This window comes from Corvus moneduloides, chromosome 21 (genome assembly GCF_009650955.1).
Source record: "Corvus moneduloides isolate bCorMon1 chromosome 21, bCorMon1.pri, whole genome shotgun sequence".
Taxonomy (NCBI): domain Eukaryota; kingdom Metazoa; phylum Chordata; class Aves; order Passeriformes; family Corvidae; genus Corvus; species Corvus moneduloides.
The window spans coordinates 6066021-6091728 of record NC_045496.1 but is presented as its reverse complement, the minus strand read 5'-3'; the positions used below and the strand labels follow the sequence as shown (position 1 = coordinate 6091728).

General features: G+C 59.8%; 3 protein-coding genes across 5 annotated transcripts; 1 reads left to right on the top strand and 2 right to left on the bottom strand.

Annotated features, from left to right (window-relative positions):
* Positions 1 to 869: 869 nt before the first annotated feature.
* ENG (endoglin) lies at positions 870 to 12394 on the top strand. Its single transcript, XM_032130390.1, has 15 exons — positions 870 to 1401; positions 5378 to 5535; positions 7653 to 7787; positions 8361 to 8523; positions 8716 to 8872; positions 9028 to 9157; positions 9397 to 9571; positions 9658 to 9800; positions 9933 to 10070; positions 10331 to 10375; positions 10477 to 10587; positions 10679 to 10924; positions 11125 to 11188; positions 11260 to 11361; positions 11766 to 12394. Exons 1-15 carry the CDS (start codon positions 885 to 887, stop codon positions 11882 to 11884), a joined length of 2403 nt encoding a protein of 800 aa, XP_031986281.1. The 5' UTR covers positions 870 to 884; the 3' UTR covers positions 11885 to 12394.
* Positions 12247 to 17149, bottom strand: FPGS (folylpolyglutamate synthase). Of its 3 annotated transcripts, none has more exons than XM_032130393.1 (15): positions 17086 to 17149; positions 15980 to 16108; positions 15821 to 15874; positions 15640 to 15704; positions 15448 to 15562; positions 15278 to 15355; positions 14922 to 14983; positions 14717 to 14819; positions 14542 to 14619; positions 14325 to 14472; positions 14147 to 14245; positions 13816 to 13966; positions 13640 to 13715; positions 13240 to 13306; positions 12247 to 13143 (listed from the first exon to the last, which is right to left on the bottom strand). In XM_032130393.1, exons 1-15 carry the CDS (start codon positions 17095 to 17097, stop codon positions 12716 to 12718), a joined length of 1665 nt encoding a protein of 554 aa, XP_031986284.1. In that variant the 5' UTR covers positions 17098 to 17149; the 3' UTR covers positions 12247 to 12715. The 3 variants fall into 3 exon arrangements, with proteins under 3 accessions (XP_031986284.1, XP_031986282.1, XP_031986283.1); XM_032130391.1 differs by lacking the exon at positions 17086 to 17149 and adding an exon at positions 16880 to 17011; XM_032130392.1 differs by lacking the exon at positions 17086 to 17149 and adding an exon at positions 16224 to 16795.
* Positions 17150 to 18912: 1763 nt separating this feature from the next.
* On the bottom strand, positions 18913 to 24812 carry CDK9 (cyclin dependent kinase 9). The gene is made up of 7 exons (XM_032131073.1): positions 24672 to 24812; positions 23568 to 23649; positions 23050 to 23140; positions 21049 to 21215; positions 20714 to 20885; positions 20483 to 20631; positions 18913 to 19551 (listed from the first exon to the last, which is right to left on the bottom strand). The coding sequence occupies exons 1-7, from the start codon at positions 24761 to 24763 to the stop codon at positions 19186 to 19188; spliced, it is 1119 nt and encodes a 372-aa protein (XP_031986964.1). The 5' UTR covers positions 24764 to 24812; the 3' UTR covers positions 18913 to 19185.
* Positions 24813 to 25708: the final 896 nt, after the last annotated feature.

Here is a 25708-nt window from a genome sequence, read left to right as displayed (position 1 = left end):
AGTGCTTGGTGTTGGGGTTTAGATGCTTTTCCTCTGGTTTGAAAGCCCAAGGCCATCCCATATGCTGCAAGGGGGGAAGATGCTGGGCTGAATGGGGTGCAGGGGGCTGCACATGTCATGGTCACCCTCCCTCTGTCACACTGTGGTTGCCATCATCCCGGTGTCCATCACCGAGGGTCTCTTGGTCGTTGTCCTGCGGTGTCACTGCAGGGAGAGGGGTGCGGGAGAGCCAGGGGATCCTGTGCTATGTCCCGGTCCCCATCGCTGTCCCCATCCCCGGGTGAGCACCCGTCCCCGCGGTCCCCAGGAGATGGCAGTGCTCTGTCATGGGAGATGGTTGCTCACCCCGGGTCACCGACATCTCCGGGGACATCCTGGCTGTTGGGGACAGGCGCTGACTTCCCTGGCACGTTCCGTTCTGTCCCCATGCCCGTGAACCGTGAGTCAGGATGAAAACCACCCCCGGGGACCTGCGCCCACCCCCGGCGTGAGGGTCTCAGCCCCACTGATAGCTGTGTGCCAGCTCTCACCTCGGCCAGCAGAGAGGTGTGGGGAGGAATGGGGCAGGAGTGCGCAAGGGGGTTCCGGGGTTCCCCCAGCCACCTCATGGCTCCCACTTCGGCGGTGCTCAGCTGTGACCCCCTTGCCCGTGACTCACTCACCCAGGCCCCCTTGTCCCAAGGGATCTCCTGACCCCAAGCCCACCTGCCAGGTAGGGGTGTCCGGGCAGCCCCGTCTGTGGCCGGGCCAAGGGTACAGGCAAGGCAGGCAGTAGTGCTTGGGGGCTTCCCCCTGCCCACCAGAGTGGGCGTCCAGAGCCATGGGGGACCCACTAGCCTGAGACTAGCCCTGCTAGGGTGCTGGCTGGGAGCAGTGGGAGCTGAATGTCGGGGGCAGCCCTCTTCCCCATCGCCTGGGCCAGCGCCTGTCCCCATGGCCTGGGGCAGGCCCTCATCCCCATCACTGGGGGCAGCTCGGGAATAATTTGGGTGGGTGGACCCCACCAGAACCCCTGTATCCCATCCCTCCCCTCAGTAGTGCCAGCCCTGGGAGTCCCTGGCTGCACTTACCCCGGGTACCAGTGCCCTCCCCCCGCCTGGGGCGCTTCCAGTGCCCCCCTCCGGAGCTGCAGCTCCGCACGGCGCTGTGGGGAAACTGAGGCACGGCGCCTCCGGGGGACGGGGGATCCATCCTCTCCGCCCCCCCCCGGCCCCGTCGGCCCGGCCCCAGCGCCGCCAGCGGCATTTCCTCCGCCGCGGACCCTCCTCCGAAGGGAGTCGGTTTCCTGCCGCTGCCGCCGCCCGCACTCGGCGCTGGCTCCCGGGGAGCGGCCGCAGGCGGACATGGGCCCCCGCTCCGTCCCGCTCCTGCCGCTGCTCCTGGCGCTGCTCGGCCGCCCGGGTGAGTGGGGACGGGGGGCACCAGGGAACCGGACCCCAGGGATGAGACCCGCGGGATGGGACCTCGGGACGGGACCTCGGGACGGGACCTCGGGACGGGACCTCGGGACGGGACAGCCGCCGCGGCGGCACCCACCGGTTACTCCGGGTCGGTGGCCAAAGGGGTCCCGGCTGTCCCCGCACAGGCAGTGTCCCCCCCGGGAACCCCCCGGGAGAGGAAATTTTGGGGAGCAGCTCCGATGTGGGAAGGGACAAACCCACCCCGATTCCCGGAACGCACACAGCACAGCCCTGCCGCTCCCTGGGACCCCCGAAATCCCGGCTGCGTCACCGGGGCGTGGGAGGTGTTGAAGACGCCCTGGCTGAGTCCCGACCATGACGGTGGCACACGGGGGGTCTGGGGTGGCTTTGGTGGCTTCCCGGCACTGTGGAGTATGGAGGGGTTGACCAGGAGGTGGGGATGAGAAATTGGAAAAAATCCTTAAAACCTTACATGGGATGTGGGGATGGAGCAGGGGATGAGAAATGGGAAAAAACCCTTAAAGCCTCATGTGGGAGTTGGGGGCTTATCCGCCTTCAGAGCAGTCAGAGCCACCCTGAGATCCCTGCAAAGCCACAGGGGGAATTTCAAGGAGGGACGCGAGTGCTGATGGAGCTGGGGGAGAGGGACCTGGGGCACTCAGGGACATGGCCCACCAACAGAGGGGAAGGGAACTGGGAAGGCAGCAGCTGCCTGGAGAGGTTGAGGCCAGCGACACTGAGTGTCCTGGCTGGGTTGGTCCCTCCTGGTCACCTTGGGGCCAGTGCTAATGGGTGCTGCTGGGGTGGCCCCACTGCCAGGCTTGATGCCCACTCTCTCATATCACAACCCTGTCTATGGCTGTGCCAGACAGTCCCTGTCCAGTGAGGCTGTGCCATATGGGCCATGTCCCCTATAGCTGTGCCATACAGTTCCCATCCTTGTAGATGTACAGTAAGTCCCGTGTCCTGTGTAACTGTGAGGCTCGGTCCCCATCCTATAGCTGTGCCACTGTCCCTGCCCTATGGCAGTGCCATGGTGTCCCTACCCTATGTAGATGTGCAGTAAGGTCTGTGTCCTCTGTAGATTTCTTGTACAGTCCCCATCCTATAACTGTGCCATATGCTATACATCCTGTGCCGTTGTGCCACAGAGGTCTTGTCCTTCCTGTCTGTGATGTATAGTCCCTATACCACACAGCTGTGCCATCTGGTCCCCATCCTACAGGCCTGTGCAATGTCATCTGTGTCCTGCGTAGCAGTGCCATGTGTCCATGACCTTTGTATTTGTCCCTGACAGTCTCCATCCTATATGGCTGTGCCATACATACCCTAACAGGGCTGTGCTGTATGGGCTGAGTCCTACATAGCTGTGCCATATGGTCCCCACCCTGAGTGTCTGTCCCTATGGTTTCTGTCCTATTTATCTGTGCTATATGATCCCCATGTTTCGTAGCTGTGGCACACAGTCCCTGTGCTATGTGATGAAGCTATACGGTCCCTATGCAGCTGTGCTATATGAGGCCCATCCTATATGACTGTGCCATATTGTCACTGTCCTAGGTAGTTGTGCCATATGGTGCCCATCCTGAGTATCTGTGCTATATGGTCCATGTCCTGCGTAGCTGTGACATATGGTCCCCACCCTGCCTACCTGTGCTACTCACACCTTGTCCAGGTGCTGCTTCTTCCTCACAGGAACCTCTGGGGCTGGGAGTGCCCACAGCGGGTGCAGTGCCATGGAACCGGGATGCCCACAGTGGGCACAGTGCTATGGGGCTGGGATGTCCATGGTGGGCGCAGTGATGTGGGACTGGGGTGCTCTTGGTGGGTGCATTGTCAGGGTGTCTCACAGACACAACCAGCTTCCAGAGGTGAGGGACTTTGTGCCCCCTCGACAGGGGCCAGCACTGCTCCCCATGGGGTGAGCATGTTCTGGGTCGTCCCCTCCCATGTCTGAGGAGAGGCTTCTTGGCACCTGTCTGACTTAGAGAGTGGCAGGAATGATGTGGTTTGAGTCAGGCCTAAAGCCTGGACCCATCCACCCCATCATCTGAGCCCCAATGCCACCTCAGCATGGTCCAACAGCCAGCAGTGGCTCAGAGGATGAGAATTCCTTCTCAGGTTTGCAGTGCAGGGTCCATCCCCATTCCTGACTGGAATCAGCACATTACACAAGTGTCGAGGCAACACAGCCGGATGCAAGGGTGCCAAAGTGTCGCTGCCCATCCCATGGGCATCCTGTGCCGCCAGAGCCACCCTTGACCTGTGCCCCCCACCCCGGTGTTGCTCTCTGCCCAGGCCTTTCATCTGCTCCCAAAACCCCAGGAATTGCCCCCCCAGCCCCTGACCCACGGGGGAGCCACAGCGGGATCATCCCCATTCCCTGATCTCAGCTGCACCAAAGCAAGGGAGAGTGCAGGTTGGAAAAACATAAAGTGGATTTTCTTTCTTTCTTCCTTTTAATTTTTTTTCCCTTTCCTGGACTACAAAAATAACAGTGTCCTTATCTGATCGCCCCAGCGGCCCAGCTGAGCCCCCTTATCTGATCCTGACATAATGCTGGAGCCCGCTGCTTTCCCCAGGGACAGACAGTGCCCAACTGGCACCGCTGCCCCGCATCCCCTCCGCTGGCATCCTTGCCCTGCGCCAGGGGTGAGCCCAGCCACGGCCCCCAGCCCTGCCTGACCTCCCAGCAAGATGCTGCCCAAGGAGTGACGAGCTGCCTGTCCTCTGCCCAGCAGTGCTGAGGCCACACAGCCATGCCCAGTGCCGTCAGGGCAGGAGTGGAAGGGAAGAGGGACACAGCCTGTGGCGCCCAGATAAGCGGCTGTTTATCTTCCTCCCGATGCTGCCGGCCACACGGCCGCCATTCTGGGGGGAGGAAGCGTTGGACAATAAGTGGGCCCACAGCAGCGTCACCAGGGGTCTGTGCCGTGACCCCAGCACCACAGCCAGGCCACCCCAATGGTGAGATGCATGTCAGGGACACTATGATGGGCATGGCTTGGAACGAGTGGCCCTTTGCCAGGTGCTGCATCCTAAAAACTCAGTGACCTGGAGCATCACACCCTCTAGCCGCAGTCCAGTGCGGGTGGCTGGGTGGACCCAGAGTGCAGTCCAGACATCTCCCTGTGCATTGGCTGGAGCCGCCAGGGATGGGAAAAGATGGAGTGGGAAGGGACAGAGCTCAGTGGCCACCTCCAAAGGAAAACACAGCATCCCAGGCACTGTCGCCCCATAGAAAGCCCCCAGCCGTGACCACGGGGGTCCATCTTGCCCAGCCCCCTGGAAGGGAGCACCCATGGGTGCAGACGGTTCCTCGGGGCCAAGTTGAGGACAGCCCGGCCACAGCAGGGCTGCCTGAGACAGAGGAAACTGTCGAGGCACGTGGGGATTTACAGGATCAGGCCTTCAAATGGCTGTTTGCGCTCAGGATTTCCCTTGGCAGCCGCCGGCCGGCCCCGCTCGCCGCGCGCCGCCGGGGGCTTTGGGATGGGGCAAAGCTCACGCCTCAGCGCCCGCGGAGGATGAGCTTTACAGCCATTTCCATACCTGCGCTTCCCATTTTCCTGCGGCGGAGGAATGCGGCGGGGGGGGGGGGGGGGGGGGGGGCTTCCGCAACTGCCCCAGCCTTCTGGGCGGCTGGGTGCGAGTTTTGGCACGCGGCAGTGCCGAGCGGGGACAGTGGATTTTTCCAGCCCGGATCCAAGGGTCATTAACGTGATTGCGGAGGGGGCTGGCGGTGGCAGACGGGCCCCGAGCAAACACGTAGCAGATGGTCCCGGGGGTGCTGTGCTGGCGGTGGGGCCGTGCTGACGCCGGGCCGGGGGCTGAGGCTGCAGGGGCAGTGCCGGCGCTGGCGCAGACATTCAACCCCCTCCCGCATCGTGTCAGCCCGTGTTGTGTCACCCCACATCCGTGCGGCGGGGACTGACAGTCTCTTGTTTTCCTCCCAGGCCCCGGGAGAGCCGAGGGCTGTGACCTGCAGCCGGTGACAGCGGAGCCACCCATCATCCTCTCCTATGCCACCAGCACGGTGCCACGGGGCTGCGTCAGCAACAGCTCCCTGGACACTGGCCATGAAGTCCATGTCCTCAGCGTCAGGTGGTCCAAGGTGGGCGAGAGGGGTCCCAGTGCATCCCCCCAGAACATCTCCTTACACTGTCACTTCACACTGTCACCACAGCACTGTCACCCTGTCACTGTCCTCAGCAGGCAGGGTGTCCCAGCTGTGAACACTTTCCTCTAACTAAGGAGCAGTGAAAGGACCTGGATTAACCTCCTCCATGGCACCTTCTCCAAGCTTCTCCTCCAAGCACAGCCATGGGCATGTCTGCCCCTGATGGGGCTTTAAAGACTTTAGAGGCAAATTCTTTAATAGCCCATGCTGCCAAGCAGATATTCCTGTGCTGGACACCTCAGGACACTCCATTTCCCTGGGGAAGGTGGCCTGGTTCTGGCTCAGGACCTGAGCAGAGCCACGGGTACCCAGCGGTGACCACACTGGGGCGGGAGGGAGGGATGGAACGTGGAATGGAGGAAGGGATGGAAGGTAGAATGGAGGAAAGGATGGAGGAAGAGATGGAAGGAGGGATGAAGGGAGGGATGGAGGAAGGAGTGGCAAGCAGAAACCTGTCTGCCAATGTTGGCATGGCCGTACTGAGGGGTTATAACCACACTGTGGGTGCTTTGGGGCAAGGATGGTGCAGGGCAGTGGCAGGGCTGGCACTGGTACTGGCTGGCACTGTTGGGTGGGTTTGCACCAGCGCATGGGTTTGCATGGCAGCTCTGTAGGACAGCCTGGCTTCTCTCAAGCTGGCTGGGGCCCAGCACCCGATTTTGGCCCAGCCCTGGGCCACCCGGCGCCACACTCCCCCCTCTCTGCCACCTCCCAGTTCTCCCAGTTCTGCTTTTGGAGCAGAGGGGGAGCCAGGCCAGGAGGCGCTGGGGAGGGTCGGTTTTACAAGGACTCCTCTGGCCTAGCCTGGTGTGACCTGGCCTTGGCATCCTGGATAAGTGCCAGGGCTGGGGGTGCCCCGGGGTTGTCACCAGTGGCAACAGGGGACACGCACTGATGTCACGGCTGCGGCACTGAGCCCTGTGGCGCGCAGGGGAAGCTGGGCAGGGACGCGGCTCCACTTATAGAAGAATTACTGGAAGCTGCTTTCTATAAGCAGATCCCCACGACGAAAAAAAAAGGAGAAGAAAAAGAAAAAAATAACCGAAAAGGCGGCGGTGGGGAGCGCCGAGGCTCCCGCCACTCGCGCAGCCAAACAATGGAGTGCCACAAAACACGCGGCAGGAAAAACAGCCGCCACCAGCTCCTCCCCAGCGCTGGGGGCCACCCAGGGTCCCTGGCCACCCACGCTTGCCACGGGGCCATGGCCAGGCCGGGATGCCCACAGCCTCATCCCACCAGCCCTGTGCCCGGCACTGGCAACAGCATCCACCCACCCAGTCCCCGGCTGGTTTTCTCTGCCCACTGCCTGGCTCAGAACTTTGAGAGCTGCTATTCAGGCAGCAGTTGCCAAATTTAGCACCTGGAGTTTTGACTTCCCCATCCGGATTTCTGGCTGGAGGCAATCAGGGAGTGCTAGCCACAAGGAATGTTGTGTGCCACCACTGTGCCCAGGCACCTCTGCACCTGAGCCTGGAGCAGCTGCACCATGCTGGGATAGGGCTGGGAAACCTGCCAGGGGAATGTCCCAGTGGCCAGGGTGGGGATTCTCCAGTCTTCAGTGGGAGACATCCCAGTACCTACAGTGAGGATGCTCTAGTGCCCAGGGTGGAGATGCCCTAGCCCAGTGCAGGGATGCTCCAGTCCTCAGTGTGGGGATACCCCAGTCCACAGAGGGGTGACATCCTCGTACCCAATGCAGAGATTACTTCATCTCTAACTCAAGGATGCCCTGGTCCCTAAGAAGGGGGTGCCTAGACCCCACTATGTGGGGTGTCCTGGACACCGGTGTGGGGATACCACCATCTTCCAGGTGGGGATACCGCTGGTCCCTTGCTTAGGGGAGCCAGGGAGTGTTTGCCCCTGCCAGTGTGGGTACACACCCATGTGGCATCCCTGCCCCCTAAACCCACCCATGGCTGCCTCTTGCATGGCTCATCCTCAGGGCCAGCCTGAGGTCTCTCCCTGCTCCCTCTGGCTCCAGGGGGCAGCCAGGAAGGTGACAGCAGTTGGGGCTTGGTGGCATGGTGGTGACACTCTCTCTTCCACCCCAGGCCTCTCCTGTCCCACTGATGGTAACAGCCACTCCACGAGATGATACCTGCAGCCGGTCAGCAGTGCTCGTTCTCCTCTGTGCCCGCTGCTCTGCCAGCATCACCTCCCCGTGCTCAAACCTGATCATCCGCACCGTGAGTGCCACAGACCATCGGGAGCAATCCCAGGGGGAAGCAGGGCTGGGGCCATCCATGGGGGTGTTTAAGGGTGTCACTGGTCCCCCTGATTACCAGACATGATGCTTGTGGTGCCTCAGGGAGGAGGGGATGCTCCTGACCATTGCTGGCGGCGCCGAGCACTGGGCTGGCCAGGCAGGGAATGACGCACAGGGCTGGAAAAAGCTCCCATTTCCTCCGGCTGGCGGGAGGAAGGTCAGAGATGGGGTTTGGCTCCAGTGAGCTGAGCCGGGGTCAGGCGCTTTGTTAGCAAAATAAACCTCCTGCTTTGTTTGTGGCTAATAATAAAGTGGGCTGAGCCCTCCACGTGCCGCTGGCTGCTCTCGCTGCTCCCAGCTCATGGCCCCGAAAATCCCCATTCATCCAGGGTGACCCCCAGCCCAGGCTCCAGGGACACTCACCTGTTTTAGGGTTCACATGTGTACCCTGCACACTGTGGGGAAAGGTTTCCTTGCTTTCCCATGCCAGCCTGTGTAAGGGAGGGATGTGCCTTGCCCCTCACCCTGGCTTAGGCTGTCACTTGGCCCACAGGATGCCCATCTCAGCCCGGAGGCCATTGGAGCACCAAACCCTGAGCCACCCATGGTCTCCAGCAAGGAGCAGCTGCTGACTTGGGCTCTGGCTACCTACGGGGGCATCACATCATACAGTGAGCTGCAGGACCCCCGCAGGGTCCAGCTCCACCTGGGAGAAGGTGCGTGAGGCTGGGGCTAGCACTAGGGGGCTGGAGTGGGCAGCAATGATCTTCCTGCTCCAGAAGGGTAACAACCTCCTGGGGCAAAGCACCTTCCCCGGGGAGATGCCATGGGGACTGATGCCTCTGGCCCTGAGCCTCTCTCCACCCCCTGAGCCCAGTTTGACTTAGATGACCCCACCGCTTACACAGATGCCCGCAGCCCTCCAGAATGCATTCCCCAGGAGCACTTCAATGCCATTCTGCACCTTGAGACTGAGGTCTTCTTCCATGGGGTGAAGAGCTGCTCACGTAGTGACGCCCAGAGTTCCAGGGCTGCTCACATCATCCATCTGCAGTCGGAGCCCAGGTACCACGGTGCCAGCAGTGGGACAGGTGGTGGGATATGCTTGGAGATGCTTGGGAAAGTGTTAGGGTGTCTCAAAGGCAGAGCCCCACATCCCGAGCTGGCTGTGGGACCTGTTGGTGGGGAATGCTGAGAAGGGAGGTCTTGTGGTTTTGCAGCTCCCCCATCAAAGAGGTGAACCTGTCTCTGAGCTGTCCCGAGAAATCTGTCGGCAACCAGATGCTCATCCTGCAGAGCAAGGCCAACTTCACCTGGTCCCTCTCCTTGAAGTGCTACATCCAGTTACTGGTAGGCTGAGGGGAACGTGTCTTCCCCACCACCCCCACCAAGGGGTCTGCCAGGTGCCCAGGAGATGCTGGTGGCATGGGGAGGGTGGCAGGAGGGTACTTGGAGACATTAGACATGAGGAAGTGGCAGCCCCCTTGCTGCAAGCCCTCATAACTGGGATGAACCCTGCCTCATGCACCCCCAGCTATCCGGTCTCCACTTAGCCCCTCTATGGTTCCCCCCTTTCCTCCTCACTGCAGGTCTCTGGGAGTTACAGGATGGTGCCCTTATTCCCAACGCTGTTCCCTGGGGTTCTCTTGCCTGACACAGAGCAGGACCTCATCGCTAAAGCCTTCGAGAAGAACTACAGTGTCATTGCATCCTACTCTGCCATCCCTGCCAGCACCCACATCAGCCTGGAGATCCAGGGGCACGGTGAGGCCTCCGGCACCCCAGGGCTGGGCGGGATGGGGGCTCCCACCACTCCCACTCAGCCCCCCACTCATCTTCCTGTCCTGCAGAGATGGCCAAGACACCTGTGACAACCACCCCCCTTGTCATCACACAGCCCCCAGACTTGCCCCACCAGGTGCTGCTCACACTCAAGCCCTGGAAGTGCACAGATGAAACCATGGAGATCGTCATCATCAGGTCTTACCTGGAGGTGAGGAGTGTGGAGAGGGGTCCCAATGTCCACCAACATCACTCAAAAGTTGCATTTTCCTCTGGGTGCTTGGGGTGGGTGGCACGGGACTGTCTCCAGTCAGTGGATGACTACAGTGTGCTTTCCTCCCAGCCGATCAAGGATGTGGTGAACATCACCCTGAGGGACATCAGCTGCCAGGCAGAGAAAAATGCCACCCACTTCATGTTGAAAAGCCCCCTCAGCCACTGTGGCACCTCACTGGAGGGCAGGGGCTATGCCAACAATGAGGTGAGAGGGGGGCTGGCTGGGGATGTTGCCCCCAGCCCCACTGATGGACCATGAGAGCTTCAGTGATTGCCATTGGGGCTTCTCCACCAGGACCTCCTTGCTTTTGCATGGCTGGAAACATCATACTGCATCCCAGGGCTGAGATGGAGGGGGAGTGTGTGGGTGGGACAATCCCATCCCATCCCATCCCATCCCATCCTGAAAACAGACCCTGGCAATGGGGACCACTTGACTGACCCAACCTTTCTGCCTTGTTGCAGCTCATCCTCAGCCTGGCCAAGGATGCAGTGCTCCGGAGTGTGCGGGTAAGGGCTGGGTTTCCCGCCGTGCCCAGGGGTGGAAGAAGGTGCCAGTGTCACTGTCGGCTGGGTGCTGGGTGCCCCCTCAGTGCTGCTCCCTCTTGCAGGTGGGCTTCCAGTGCGAGATCCCGCGGGAGCTCTTCCTGCGCCTTTTCCCCACCGCTGCCTTCGAGGCACCGCAGACGGAGCTGGAGATCAACAAGGAGGCCTTTGTGCAGGTACTGCCACTGTCCCGGTGCCCAGGCTGGGCAGTCCAGCCATCTCTGGGCCAGTGACCATGACGGTGTGCCCCATTCCCACCCCACACAGGCGTCCATGCGGTGGATGGATCACCCAGCTGACCTGCAGCTGAAGGAGTGCTGGCTGGTGGCCTCAGGGAAGGAGCCAGTGCTGCTGGTGCAGGGTGGGGAGGCCCGTGGCGCTGGGGTGGCCGTGCTGGAGGGCCCTCCCAGCAGCCATGGGAGGAAGGTCTGGCGCTTCCGCTTCACCTACACCATTCCTGAGGATGGACACATTCCCTTCTCTGCCATGCTCAAGTGCAAGGCTGGCTTGCAGGTCAGTGTAACCCCCCACCCTGTGATGCCACCATGCTGGTCCCCATCGGCAGTAGCAGCCTGATGGGTTTGTCCCACACCATTGGGTGATGGATCCAGGAGCAGCATTCCCCAGTCCACGAAAAGCTTGGGGGCCCCCAGCTCTGTCACCCTATAGGGGTGCACGTCTTCCCCCTCTCACCCCAACCTCCACCTCCACAGAACGACACTATCTTCGAGAAGGTCCTGGAGGTGACAGTGAAGGATGCCTGGCGGCCGCTCAGCTGTGAGTTCAGGGCAAGGGAGGTGGTCAGTGGGAATGGGAGTGGCAGTGCTGACAGTCTCATCCTCCCACAGACCGTGGGCTGGGGCTGGCCGCTGTCCTGGGCATCACCTTTGGTGCCTTCCTCATCGGGGCACTCCTCACTGCTGGGCTCTGGTACATCTACTCACACACCCGTGAGTATCCACCACCGCTGGGGACCCCCGTAGTGGGATGGGGGTGCCACGTGCATGTACCTTACTGGGTTGCCCATTTATCCCTCCTGGCCAAAGTCCCCAGGTGAGCCAGGCTGCTCCACTGCCCTCATCTGTACAGTCCTGGCAATGCTACAGGGGAATAACCCTGCTCCAGGTGTCTACAGCTCCTCAGGGTCCCTCCTACTTGACTGGGGGCCCCTCTGCCATCTGTCCTCACTCCTGCTCATCTCCATCCTAGGGGCTGTGGGGCCAGCTGGGGAGTGATCCCTGAGGGTTTGTGTATGAGGGCTGGAAGGTCCCATGGGGCTGAGCCAAGGCCACCACTGTTTGCCCTGAGTGTGGTTTCCCCTTGGTGTTTCCCCGTGGCGGGCGGTGTGAGCCAGGTCCCATCTCCAAACTGCAGCCGGTTTCCAGCACGGCGCCGGCCTCGGAGAGCAGCAGCACCAACCACAGCATCGGCAGCACCCAGAGCACCCCCTGCTCTACCAGCAGCATGGCCTGACGCCCCCGGGACCCCCTGAGCCCACGCAGCCCCCGGCCAACGGACTTAGGGACCCACCCCAGTGCCACTAAGCTGATTTTTTGCCCCAAACCTCAGGCCGAGCCCAGAGGGGGCCTCCATTACTCATTCAGTGAATGCTTTGGCCCCCCAAGGGCAGCCCACGCCGGGGGGGGGCACCCTGCAACCCCCCTGGGGTCCCCCGCTGCAGTGGGGAGGCAGAAAGAGCAGCTATTGCCAAAGCCTCCCACAAGGCTCCCCATCAAATGGGGGGGGGAAGAAGTGGGTGCCCCCTGGACATGCCCCAGCACTTGGGGTGACCCCCGTGCCCTTCCTGCATCCCCCCTAGAAGGCAGCAGGCACCCTTGGGAGCAGCAAGAGGTTTATTTGTGGAGGATGGTGCGAGGCTGCTGCCCTCCCACAGAACAACGGGCAGAACCCACCACGCCCCCAGCTCCCTGTCCAAGTTACAAACTCTTATCAATAATAAAAATCTTCCCTATGTTAAATTAATCGCGCCCTGATGCCAAGCTTTGCCACAGCTTGAGGCTCCCACCTACCAGCCCCGCAGGCACTGGGACCTCATCACAGCTTGAGGCAGCCCCCCACACCGTGGGGGTCTCCCCAGTCAGTCTCACTAGGGAGGGGATGGAGGCCAGGAACATCCCCCCATGGACAGTGTCCCGGGAAGGGCACAGGCAAAAGGCACTGGGGTGAAAACAGCCATGCCAGGATGGGGTGGGGAGGTCCCACGTACCCTCCAGATGCCTCTGAGCATCAATGGGGGCAAAACTGTTGCTTCAAGTAAACAGAGGTGCAAAGCCCTGTCCCCCATTACTGGGACAGTGCAGGGTCGAGCAGCCGCAGGGCCCCCCCCACCAAGTGCAGGCTGCCGGTTACCAGGACACGGACAACGGCTGCCTCCCGCAGCAGCACAGCCCCACTGCTGGCTGCGGGGTGGGGGTGAGCCCCCGAGGCTGTGGGGGCTGCCAGATGGGGGTCCCGGCCCTGTGCTACCCACTGCAGCGCCTGGGCCAGGCACGGGAACACGAGGGCTGGGGAATTGAGCGGTCGTGGGGCTGGGGGCACCAGGAGCAGGGAGCCTCGGGTAGGGGCTGGCTGCAGCAGCCCCCCCACCCACAGGGGAGATGGGAGCCAGGGGTCCTGGCCCACTCTTTCCTCCAGGAGCGTTGTCCACGTCCGCTGGTTCTCCAGGCAGCGGGTCAGGGCATTCTCCAGCGTCACGTTGAAGTTTTGCTGGTCTGGAAGTGATGAGGACAGCAGTCAGGGATTGCAGGGGGAGCTGTGGAGGGATCAGGATGGGGGGTTGTGGGAGACCCTGTCTCCCCAGCACTCACCTGCGTTGTTGGCCACCGACACCTCCGTGAAGTTGGGGCAGAAAACAGCGTAGTCGAAGTGACAGGGCTGCAGAGACAGGAGGAATCAGCACTGTGGGAACCCTCAGGACCCACCCATGGGATTTCCACTGGGACCAGTCCCACACCAGTGGGGTTACAGGGGATGGGGCAAGGGGTGATCCAAGTCCCTTCCCCACACCCAGGGCTATGAGACCCCTGCAGGGGGGAGCTGAGGTGGGATACACCCCGGGACAGCAGGGTGGGCAGACAAGACAGACAGACAGACAGGGTGCCAGCTCCACCTCACGGCTCCCTGCACCCACAGCAAAATGGGTCCCAAGACAGGCAGAGAATCCAGGCATCCAGGCACAGTGACCCCCCCGTGCCCCCCAAACCTCACCACCAGCAGCTTGAGCAGTGCCGCCGTGTCCCGGTCGCCTGTGGCATTGAAGAGCAGCACACGCACCTCAGAACCACTGCAGGGAGAAAGGGCAGGTGGCCCATGCCCCCAGGGGACCTCCAGCACCACCACCACACCCCCACAACGTGTGTCCTCCCCTTGCATCCTTTCCTTACTCATGGGGCTTGTCCTGGTTGAGGGCGGCCTGACGGAACCAGCGGACACAGGCCTGGATGCTGCTGGTGGTGTGAGCTCCGTCCAAGTACCACGTCACAGGGCCATGGGAGAGCACCTGAGTCCGGCCCAGCCACTCTGTGTCCCGCAGGCCTGGGGGAACACAGGGCATGGCTGGGACCCTCATACCTTCCCCAACACCGGCACCCCCATGGGGATCCAGTGTAGGGCAGACTGTGCCCTCCAGCACATATGGCAGTGGCTGGGGTCCAGCATGGCCCCGCTAAGCCCTGTGACATGGCGATGGGGGGTCCCAGCATGACCATACTGCACCTTGAATCATGGCATCAGTCAGTCGGAAGGCAGGCGCCACTGGCACTGGCCTCCCCACGAGCTCGGTGCTCGGCGGCACTTCCTTCAGCTCCCCAAGAGCTAGGGAGGACAGGTATCCCACTGAGACCTCAGGGGCCCTGGTGGGGTCAGGCCCCCTGTCCCCGTCCCCCCGCCTTACCCTGGCAGCCGCGGCGCTGCAGCCACATCCGCGCCAGCTGCAAGGCCAGGGCGGCATTGGAGCGCTGGTGGGCACCCGCCAGCCCCAGCTCCAGCGCCCGGCAGCCCTCCTCGAAGTCATCCAGCTCTGGGCAGAGGTAGAGGGGACACTGCGGGGAGAGGAGGCTGAGCCCCCCGCCATGGGGCACCCCCCATCCACGCCCCTGCCACCAACTCACCTTCCGCTCCTGGGCTCGCTCCCTCAGCACCTCCAGCGGCCGCTCCGGCTGCGCCACGGTGAATGCCGGCACACCTGGCTGGGAAGGATGGGCGTGCTTAGGGACATGGGGGTGCTCAGGAACATGGGGGAACACACCCCAAAAACACAAGAGAGAGAAGACCAGGTCTCCTTACCTTAAAAATGCCCCCCTTCTGCCAGGCGATCTTCTCCATGGTGTCCCCTAGGATGCTGGTGTGGTCGATGCCCAGGGAGGAGACCCCACACACCACCGGTGCCCTGGGGATGCAGCACGGCAGTTTCCCTGCTGTTCCGCCCTCCACTGTGGGGACATCAGGCCCTGGCAGCCCTGGGGATAGGCTCAGCCCTGCCAGCTCCTACCTGATGATGTTGGTGCAGTCATAGGTGCCGCCAATGCCAACTTCCACCACCGCCAGGTCCACCTGGGGATACGGGGACACTGGAGCCATCAGAGCCACCAGCAGCATATGTCCCCATGGATTCAGGGATGTGGGTGGAGATGGGTCCCTGCCACCACCCCTTCCAAACACACACCTAAGCACATCCCACTATGTATGGGAGAATCATGCACCTGGCACAGCATCCCCTGTTTACAGCCACGATAGCCTGACCCACACAAATTCTGCCCCAAGTGCGGGCTGGATCCCACATCTCCCTCCCTGAGGTCCCCACCAACCTGACATCTCTGTCACAAGCTGGAGACCACCACCACTGACCTTCTCCTGCAGGAAGACGTGGAAGGCCATGATGGTGAGGAAGCGGAAATACGCCGGCATACTGGCATGCACTGGGTCCTGCCAGGCAGAGCAGGGTGAGGGTGAGCACATGGCCCTGGGAGCAGGGGACCCAAGGGAGGGACCACCCCCACAAACCCTGCTGCCCCCACCTTGGTCTCCTCCAGGCGGTTATAGACCAGCCAGAAGTACTTGTTGAAGAGGTCCTTGCTGATGGGCTGCCCATTGATGCGGATCCGCTCGCGCACCTGCACGAGGTGAGGGGAGCTGGGGGTACAGAGCAGGAGGAAGAGTCAGGCACAGCTCCACTGGCCCCTCAAAACCCTCCTGACCCCCATGCTCACCTGTAAAAGCCCGTCTTCAGCCCGTAGCTGCGGAGGATGCATTCAGTGAAGGCACATGCTGAGCCCTGAGGAGACAGAGGTGTTAAACCCCCTGTTCCAGAGCAGGGGCAAACAGAGCAAGGGACACCAGCAGCCCCCCCTCAGCCCCCCAATCCCCCACAGCACCGCCCACACGCCTCACCTTGCCCTTCGTCCCCGTGACGTGGATGATGTTCAGTCGATCCAGGTCCTCGACCTGTAAGAGTTCAACCACCCTGTGAGACCCCCGTGGCAGCCAGTGTCAAGCATGGTGGCACTGCTGACAGGACAGGGGGAACAGGGACGGGGATCAGCTCTTCACCTTCAGTCCGCTCCTCTCCAAAAAGCCCTGCATAGCTTCCAGCTGGGCCTGGGGGTCACCACGCTCCCGCTTCACCTGCTCCAGGTAGCTGGCATTAGTCTGCAGGGTGTTGAGCATCCGGATTGCATCCTGGAAAGACCCCCAGGGTAATCAGGATGGTGCCCATCACCGCAGCCTTGGGGCCGTGCCAACCCCCACAGAGCCAGGGGCCAGTCTGCCCAGACCCCGCTGCACCCTAACCCACCCCTTCAGGCTCAGTCCCCTCGGCGGTGTCACTGGTCACCCACGCCGGCAGCATCTCCGCCATGGTGCCGCGGAAACGTGCCGGCAGCACCAGACCTTGTCACGGGGACAGGCTACTTATGGGCAGAGGTTACCCGCCCCTCCCCAGGTGCCCCTTGGCCCCGCGGTGGGGCACAACACAGCCCAGCGCCGGCACCCACGGCTGCCCAGTGGGACAAGGTCGCCGCCGGCGGGAGCGGGACGCGCTCCAGTGCGCACCCATCCTGCCGGTGCTTAATGAGCGGCGCTAACGAAGCAGCAACGCTGCACCTGCACGGGGCACCTGGGACAAGAGGTCACCGAGCCCGCCAAACCCACGCCAAGGGGACGTGAGCCTGGCGTTGCAACGCCGTGTGCTGCAGGGGGGACCTGGCATGGCACCAACCCACGTCCCCAGTGTGGGGACACTCCACCCAAGGCAGCCGGACCCTGGCCCACCGGGCAGTGGCACTGGCACCGATGGCGCTTCCAGCTCTGCGGAGCGGGACCGCTCCCGCCCGCCCGGGGGGAGCTCCACGCCGGGAACCGCCATCACCCCCCCACGACAGCAGGCGCAGCCGCGTGCGGCCGGGACACGCCGTGGCTACCGGAGCGGCCGCCGCTGCAGGCCGGGCTCACCCGCGTGCTGCCACGGGGCACGGCGCTTTGCGGGGTGACCCGAGCAGGAAGCGAAGACACGTGGCGCGCGGCAGCCGGCATGGCCCGGGGCTGCGGGAGGCGGCGGCAGAAGGGGGTCGGGAGGGGAGGTGTCTCTGCCGCCCCGCGCGGAACCGGAGCCCCATCGCGGCCCCGTGCCCCGCCCGGTGCGCGGCCCCGCGCAGTACCTGGTAGTCCATGGCGGGGGCGCGCGCGGGGCGCGTGCCGAAGCGGCGCCCCCCGGCCCGCAGCGCCCCGCGCAGCGCGCGCAGCCCCCGCGCCACCATCCCCGCCGCGCGCGCGCCGCCCCGCGCCAACCGCGCGCGCCGCCGAGAGAAGGGGCGGGGCCGCCCCATCCCCCCCCCATCCCCCCCCCCCCCCCCCGGACGCCACCGCCGCCATCTTTGCAACGGGCGGCGCGCGCCACGTCGCCCCGGGAGGGAGGCGGGAACGGCGGGCGCCCCGCGACCGTCCCGGCACCGCGGCGGGGCACGGGGGGCACGGGGGGCCCGAGCGGGACAGGGGGAGGACGAGGACGTAGCATCAGGCACAACCCGTCTCGAGGCCGTTCAAGCCGTCAGCACAGGCACATGGCCCTACAGCCCCCACCGCCCGAGCCGGGGCACAGGGACCCCCCCGGAGCTCCGCAGCCCCCGCCCGGCAGCACCGCCCCCTCTCGGTGCCGGCGGAGCCCCCAGGCTGCCCGTAGCAGCCTCCTCTGCTCGTGGCAGCGGTACTGATGCGCTCATCCACGCAGCGCTGATTGCGCTGTTCCCCTCTCCCCCACCACCGCCGGCTGCCCAGGAGCAGGACAGGGGGCTTAGGGTGCCCGAGCCCGAAGTGCCCTCGGGAAGGCCACGTGCTGTCGTGCAGGCACTGCTGTGTCCATTTAGGCAGCACAGCGACAGGAGGTTCACACCAGCTGTTTGGGACAGGATCCTGTTTATCCACAACGGCACAAGTCAACTGGCTTATTGCTCATAATCGACTATTTTTCCAAAGAAATAAAGTCGTCCCCCCCACAAACAGACACTGTTTCAGAGCCCAAAACCAAGACAGACAGAGGTACCTTGTACATGTCTTTTATCATGCCCATTTTTTATCCTGAGAACAGCCCCACTCACCACTGCTTCCTCACACGACCTTACACTACCCACGACACGGCTTTTGTCTCTTATTGTTAACAGACAAGTTACCAAGTGCCAAATGCTATCACCAGCTGCCCATGTTGACTCTTGGGATCTGCCATCCATGGGGTTCAGGAAGAAGACGGCTGGCTACAGCTGACAGCCATGGGAAACAGAGCAGCTGTGGAGGATCACTTGCTCTCTATGAATTGATCCTGACAAGTTCTGGCATAAGGTGTGCACAGGTCATCCCAGTGTGTCAGGCTAGTCACTGCACCCAAAGAAGGCAGTGGTCTTGTTGTAGTCTCTCATGCAAAGAGCTCCAGGAGAGAGCAGGGGACACATGAGTGTCCCCCTGCTCCCAGCACAGTGTGCCCAGCCCTGCCACGCTATCCTGAAATCCCTGCAGACAGCAGGAGGGCAGGTCTCACCTCAGGCACAGGCCAGTGCTTGCCCACAGCGGGTTGGGTGTATCCAATATGACTCCCAATCGTGGTTTGCAATGAAGAAAGCATGGACGCCACATGCTGTCACAGAGACCAGCGATTCCCACTGTAAATCCTGGCCACATGGAGCATCCAGCTCTGCCTGCCACCTCCCTGATTTCCTCAATAAGCCCTTTTTTAGGCTAGATCCCAGTCTCCAGGGAGAGCTAGTCATGTTATCTAGGGAGACTCTGCCTCCCCCAAGGCACATCTGATGACTCAAAAGCACCTGCCTTGTCCTACATCAACGCTTCAGTGCTCAGAGGATACTCCATGCAGGAGCTACAACAGACCAAGAGAGCTGAGACATCTCCATGCAGGGCAGCTACTCCCAGTCCTGCCAGTCCCCGCACAATTTGCCAAGAGCCCCAGCAGGGACAGAGACACTTTTTCCATCACCAGGTCCATAACAATTGATCTGCAAGTTTAATGTAACCAATACAGACTTTTGGGAAACAAAATCAGGTTCTGAGACAAAACTGCAAGGAAACAATGTCAAGCTCACAGGTGTCACCTCCCCAAGTCACACAGTTCTGAGGTGGCCGAGAGGAGATGGCCAAGATCTGTTAACGCCATCAGTCACTTCACCTTGAAAAAAGTCCTTTCCCAGACAAAAAGACCTCGCCAGGACATCTCCGATCAATGCAGGGAAGCCCAGCCAGGACCCTACCGGATGTCAAAACACTCTGTCAAATTCAGTCTGGTTGGTGGCAGCTGGGTTCCTGCCTTGGTTCGCCGGCTGCTGGGGCATGTGCCCACCCCTCCTGCGTGGTGGGGCCAGGTACTCAAACATGGACTGGTTGTGGGTGGACAGCATGTTTTTGAGGTCTGAGGGCATGGGGTCCGACCAGAAGAAGTCGTGGTTCAGGGCGTCGTCACTGTCAATGCGCTGGGCGGGGTCCAGCACCAGCAGCTTGTCGATGAGGTCGAGCGCGTAGGGGTCTTTGACATAGGCCTTGAGGCGATCCTTCACCTTCCGCTTCTGCCCCTTGGGGAGATCCAGCTTCTCGTACAGCTCGTATTTATCCACGTTCGGCCAAACCTGGGAAGGGGCAGGAAAAGGCGTTGGCAAGAAATAGTTATGGAAAGGACAAGCCATTTTTGATTCAAACACCCTCAGGCAAACCAGGGTGAGGTCTGCTGAAGTAACAATTCTATTTTATAACCTCCAAGCTGGCAGACCTTGTTCTCACAGCAACAAATAGGCACTAAAGGCTGCACTTATGCCTGGAGACATGTGGACAAGTCAGGGCAGTCTTCCTGGTGCTGAAACAATGCTCCAAGATTTCTGGTTCCCCCACAAAAGGAGTACTGGACAGCATGGTTCAAGCCAGCTACCACATCCAGAAAGATAAAGTGACAGAACTGATTGCTAAATAATCACCTGGATGTGGCACTGTTTATCTTTAGAAAGCAAAGTCTGCTGCAATCACCAGCACTTATCTAGATCTGGAAGAGACCACAGCAGGTATCTACATGCCAAAGAAAGTGCATCCAGTGTCTTTACAGAATGAATGTGACAGCAGGATGAGGACCCTGCAGCTGCCAGCACAACATCCCGCAGATCCCAGTCCAGGCTGAGATCCCTCAGCTTGCTCCCCACAAGAGGGCAGGACGAGCTGCTGATAAAGGAGAAGCTGAGAAGGGGCCGGGTGCTCACACCAGAGCTGAGCTGATGCCGCAAATCACAAGACACAGAATTCAAGAGGCTTTTCAAGGTGACCAATGCAAAACACCTGAGAATAAAAACCCCCACTCTTCTTTAAGCAGATATTTAGGGTGTTTGTGTGAGTGACAACCCCAAAACACAGGCTAGAAGATTCTCAAGCCTCCTTGCCAGCAGCAGCAGGCACACTCCACTGCTGGGAGCATACAGCAGCCAGCACACAGGGCAGGGAAGAGGCCCGAGTGCCTGGTCCCAGACTCTGCCCACACTCCTGCTCTCCACACCTCATCCCTGCTCTCACCCTCACCTCCGGCGTGATGGATCCACAGAGCTGGCTGATGAGAGTGAGCTGGTGCTGCTCCGTGTTCCCCTGCATGATGGGGCTGCGGGTCCACATCTCTGCCATGATGCAGCCTGCGCCCCAGAGGTCAATGGGGGGGCCGTAGTCCCGCTCCCCTAAACGGAGATGCTGAGTTAGTCTCCCAGAGGGCTGAGAAGGGCCAAGAAGCCGGCAGAGCCCACCTAGGGCTCCTCCTACCTAGGAGCAGCTCTGGGGGCCGATACCACAGGGTCACCACGCGGTTGGTGTAGCGGTTTGGCTGGCTGTTCTTAGCCAGGCTGAAAGCTCGAGCCAGCCCAAAGTCCGCCAGCTTCAAGACTCCATCCCGCGTGATAAGGACGTTCGCTGCTTTCATGTCTCGGTGCAAGATCTGTACAAGGACAGACATTGAAGAGTTAAGTGAATAAAGTGCCCTCCTTGGGTGCCTGGGGCCAGCACAATGCTCAGGCTGCAGAAGTGGAAAACAAGCCTGTACTAAGACATCTGCTCCTTGGAAAGCCACCTCTGAGCACAACAGGAGTCTGTCCCATTACCTTGTTCCTGTGGATGTAGTAAAGTCCATTCAGGAGCATCTGCATAACTTTCTTGATCTCTGACAGTGTGAACTTGACGTGGGCATTGCTGAGAAGGCCAGCCAGGTCGTGCTCACAGAAGTCAAACACAAGGTAGATGCTGCCCTTGCACCGGTTGTACGGAGAGGCTGCAGGAGAGGCACAGAGGGGCTGTCAGCAAAGGACCTTTCACCAGGTCATAGCTCCTCTTACCTCCCACCACCCTGCTGCTCATACAACACCCCCTACACAGAATCTCAGGGCATGGGAACACAGAGAACCAGACAGCCTGCAGGCCTCAAGGTCCTTCCTAAAGAAGAACTAAGCAAAACTAGCAACACAAGAACAGGAGATGAGGACTGGTGCAGTGGATGTCATCAGACAGGCAAGGAAAGAGCATGGCAACCTTTGAAAGGTTCACTTCGTGCTGCTCTGGGCACAAAACGGCTGTGGGGTTTCCTCCTTGCAAGCCGTGGTTGCCAGCCAAGCACCAGCAATAGAGGAGGCACCCACAGACAGCCCTGGGAAAAATGCAGAAACACAGAAAATCTGCCTAATCTCACATTAAAAAGTGAGATTTCCTGCAACCTCAAACAGCATCTGCAAAAATGGACTGATCTTGATCAAACTGACATAAAACTCCAGCTGCAATTTGAAGTCAATGACAGCAGACCTCAAGTGAAGCAATCGATTTCAATCTTGTTCCTAGAGCACACATGCAAAATGTTATTAAAAAGAGAGGCTGATTTTCATCAGCTGTATTCAGCAAAACCTGCTGATCAGCATCTCCAACTGGAAAAGCTTAGCCCCCACAGAAGCACACTGCTCTCCTCTCCAGCCAGGAGGGTGCTTGCCTGGGTTTGCAGCTCCTCACACGGACACAGCACAAACACACCTTTCCAAGGCAAAAAGAGAAAAGCCTCACATTTGAGAACGGTAAATGAAACATTTCTACTTTACTGTAAACTGAGGTCAAGGTAGATTTGGATGAAAACTGGAATACAAACAAAACATAAGCAAAAAGGGAACAAATGACATGTCTACAAAAATATTTACTTTTGGTATGCCAGACACTCAATCATCACAGCTCTTTTAATCACACAGTGAATTAAAACTTAACTTGTCATTGGTGTTTTTACTCATACCTATGCAGACAGTAATCTACACAATTAATCTACAATTGAGTACTGAAGTAACTTGAATTTCCCAGTCCTAGGCCACAGATTTCTGCCCGTTCAGTGACTGGACTTTTTAAAAAACACCAGATACTGGCCAGTTTTGTTCTTATTTCACTGACATGACTGGCTAGGGAAGGGCAGCCTGTAACACCAGCTGTCACTTTCCAAAGTATTTTTCCAGTGCAAATCCATGTAAGAGAATGATGTATAAACTCTAGCAAATGTTATATAGCAGTTTTACTGGAAGCAGAGCCAGGCCAGGTGTGCTGAGCCTGCAAAGCAGTGGGGGCACATGGCACCAGGTGGGAGTGAGGAGGTGGAAGAGCAGCTCAGAACTGCCCATGTGGAATCCCAGTCCTCCCAGCACGAGCAGTTACGTCATGCACAGAAAGAGATGCTGAGTGAGCCTCAGCTGGAGCTGTGTCATCAGCTCAGAGCTGCCACAAACCATCACAAGCCAACCAAGAGAGGCAGCTCCAGGCTCAGGAGCTTCTGCTCCAAAGTCTCTCCAGTGCTGGTTCATTTAAAGCCTCTCAGAAAGGAGTATCCCAGCACAGGCAGCATTCACTGCCATGGCACAGGCATATCCTGGCAGGACTACAACAGCTTTTTCCAGCCGAGCTTCAGCAACATCCTGACTCATTTAGAAACTCTTTTCCAAGATAAGTGACCTGTCACCCGATGTCACAGGCAGGAACAGAGGCCCGTGCTCAGCTAGACCATCCCAATCCCAGCACAAGACACCTGCCTGCTCAGCAGGGCTCAAAAAAGCCATCATTAACACAAGGGAGACCCCGCAAAGTACCTTTGGTCCTGCAGATTTCTATGAGGTTCACAACGTTCTCATGCTTGAGCAGCTGGAGGATTTTAATCTCTCGCAAGGCTGTGATGGGAAACTGGAAAAGAGAAACAGAGAATGGAGACTGGAGGTGCAAGAGACCAGGCCATCTCTGCCTAGAGAACAGGAGAGGTGTGACCATGCATCTTGGCAGGTCCTGCCCTCTTCTCCTCAGCTTCCACATTCATACCAGGACATGATACAGCCCAGCTTGAGCTGCAGAACAGCCTCTCTGGCTGCTACCTTCGCTGTTTAAGGTGTTAACTCTCTCCCCAACCCCTGAGCATGTGCTTCACACATCACCCAGTTTTTTCACAAACACAGCCAGTGTGGAGCCCTGTGCTGGGGTTTCCCAGAGGAGAAGAAACACATGGGAAGCGTCACTTCCCAGCAGACATCCCATGCAGCCCAGTCCCTTCAATGCTGCCATGTGCCTCTGCAGCCCAGCTGACAACAGGCCCAATCCAGCCATGCCCCACACTTACCCCTTCCTTCTCATTTTCCATCAACACCTTCTTCAGTGCTACTTTCTTGCCTGTCTGGCGATGTTTGGCTTTGAAAACTTCCCTGTAAAAAAAACCAGAAAGAAATCTGTGAGCAGCTCATGATGCCTTTTCCTGGTCTCAAAATCAAGAGTCAAACACAGTTAGAAGGGAAAAAGGGATTTTACCTTGGTATTTATTTTAAGGATCCTTAGGCACACTACATCCAGATCGAATGCACCGATATGCACCCCGCAATGCACACCCCCAAAAGATCTGGTATAACATTATAGGTCTTACTAATTAGCATATCTATCAAACATTCCCCAATTAGAGGCTTGAATGAGCCTCCCTCCCCAAGGAGCTTTCCCCTGGATGGTTTTATCTTAGTTTACAGAATGTGTTCTGGAGAGGACCTTGGGGGCACACTATCTTCTACCTATGAAGCTTCTAAAATGTTGGGTCTCTTAGCTGAACAAACAAGTCTAAGAATGTAGGCAAAAAGCACTAAGACTACAGAAGCTGTTAAAAGGTATAACAGGGGGGTAAAAGAAAAGGCAAAAAATCTTCATGGCATCAGCACAAGGAGAAAGGAGCCAGGTGCTCCTGACAAGGAACAAGCCCAAACAAGACACACTAAAGCACCATACAGAGAACTCTGTGCTGAGCCAATATAGCCACATTCCCCCCGAGCCAAAGGCCCTCAGGATTCACTGAACCAACAGAGAGCGCAGAACTCCTGCAGCCTTGCAAGGATTTTCAATAACGTAGCACATTTTGAGCAAAAAGCTGCCCATCTGGAGCCAGGCTGCACATGTGGAGCCAAGGTGAACATCTGGAGCCAAGTTACAGGTCCCCACCATAACTGTTTTCAAGGTTAACTCTGCTCTGCCACAACTGAGAGCGGAGTCTCAGGTTGGGGAAAAGAGGGCCCAAGAGCCACACTGGTTCTCTGAAGCCAAGAGGGGTGACCGGGGAAAGGACACCGGAGCAAGGAGCACCCGGGGCTGGCGCGGATGGGCCGCGGGGCTGGGCCCCGGCTGCAGGCCTGAGGCCGGGGAAGGCCGGGGCCGGGCCGGGGAGGGCCAGGGCCGGGGCGGCACTCACCCGAAGGTGCCCTGCCCGATCTTGGCGAGCTTCTCGTACTTGGAGACCTCGTCGCAGAAGGGACACTCGACCATATCGTACTGCTTGGCCATGGCGGCCGCGCCGTTGCTACAGCACCGCGTCCCACCCGTTCCGCCACGTGACCCGACGATGCCGTCACGTGACCCGCCGGCCGCCGCGCGGGGCCTTGTGGGCGTTGCAGTCCGCGGCGCCACCGCCATGTTCTCCCCGGCTGTCCCTCCTCGTGGCCCGGGAGCACCGAGCGCTTCCCGGTGCCGGTGGCCCTAAAGAGCATTGCCGTGTGCCCCGTGTGTGCTTAAACACGTCAGGAGTTAAACAGCACTTCTGCTCCTGCAGCCGCGGCTGTGACGTAGGGATGCAATGGCCAGGCAGGAGGACTTCAGGGTCCGGTTCAGGGGACCCCGAGTTCCTCCCCCGTCCATGGCTGTGTTCAGGTGCAGGACGAAGAGCTCGATCTGGGGCTGTTCGAAACTGGTCCCCAAAGTGGAGAGTGCAGAGAGCCAAGGACAGAGCTGTGGCAGAGGTGGCTGCCAGCATCCTGGTCATGGGAACCACCAGCTCCCTGGAAACGGGAAACATGGATACCGGATCCTTGCTGGGTCCAGGCCACCTTGTCCTGCATGGAGACACTCCTGTGGAGCACGCCAATGTCCCCAGCACAAGAGCACAGCTGATGGGGAGTGCTCATGCTGGCAGTGATGCCACCCACCTCTCAACCCTCAGGGGCTGAGCACCAGATGTGCATGGCAGAGTCCTGTCTGCAGGGCTGAGCCTCATCCACAGAGCTGACAACCTCATCCACAGGGCTGTCACACTCCTCTAGGGCTGGCACCTTCTTCCACGGGGCGGGCACCCTCTTCTAGGGCGGGCACCCTCTTCTAGGGCTGGCACTCAGAGGTTTTTGGGTGTCCACATCTGCCAGACATGCCCAAAACGGGGTGCAGAGGTGGCTCTTGAGCAGCCAGGCAGGTGCAAGCAGCCACGGGGACTGCAGGAACTGTGGGGACAGAGTGAGG

Bases quoted from the DNA above. Each gene is read 5' to 3' on its own strand.
- ENG (XM_032130390.1), top strand. From the start codon at position 885: ATGTCGGGGGCAGCCCTCTTCCCCATCGCCTGGGCCAGCGCCTGTCCC. The intron at 9,158-9,396 runs GTAGGCTGAGGG...TCCTCACTGCAG, and splicing joins AGTGCTACATCCAGTTACTG to GTCTCTGGGAGTTACAGGAT. The intron at 9,801-9,932 runs GTGAGGAGTGTG...CTTTCCTCCCAG, and splicing joins TCATCAGGTCTTACCTGGAG to CCGATCAAGGATGTGGTGAA.
- FPGS (XM_032130391.1), bottom strand. From the start codon at position 16,960: ATGCCGGCTGCCGCGCGCCACGTGTCTTCGCTTCCTGCTCGGGTCACC. The intron at 15,875-15,979 runs GTGAAGAGCTGA...GAACTCTTACAG, and splicing joins TGGAGAGGAGCGGACTGAAG to GTCGAGGACCTGGATCGACT. The intron at 14,820-14,921 runs GTAGGAGCTGGC...CTGCATCCCCAG, and splicing joins GACTGCACCAACATCATCAG to GGCACCGGTGGTGTGTGGGG.
- CDK9 (XM_032131073.1), bottom strand. From the start codon at position 24,763: ATGGCCAAGCAGTACGATATGGTCGAGTGTCCCTTCTGCGACGAGGTC. The intron at 23,141-23,567 runs GTAAGTGTGGGG...TCTCTTTTCCAG, and splicing joins TGGAAAATGAGAAGGAAGGG to TTTCCCATCACAGCCTTGCG. The intron at 20,886-21,048 runs GTAATGGGACAG...GTCCTTGTACAG, and splicing joins ACTACATCCACAGGAACAAG to ATCTTGCACCGAGACATGAA.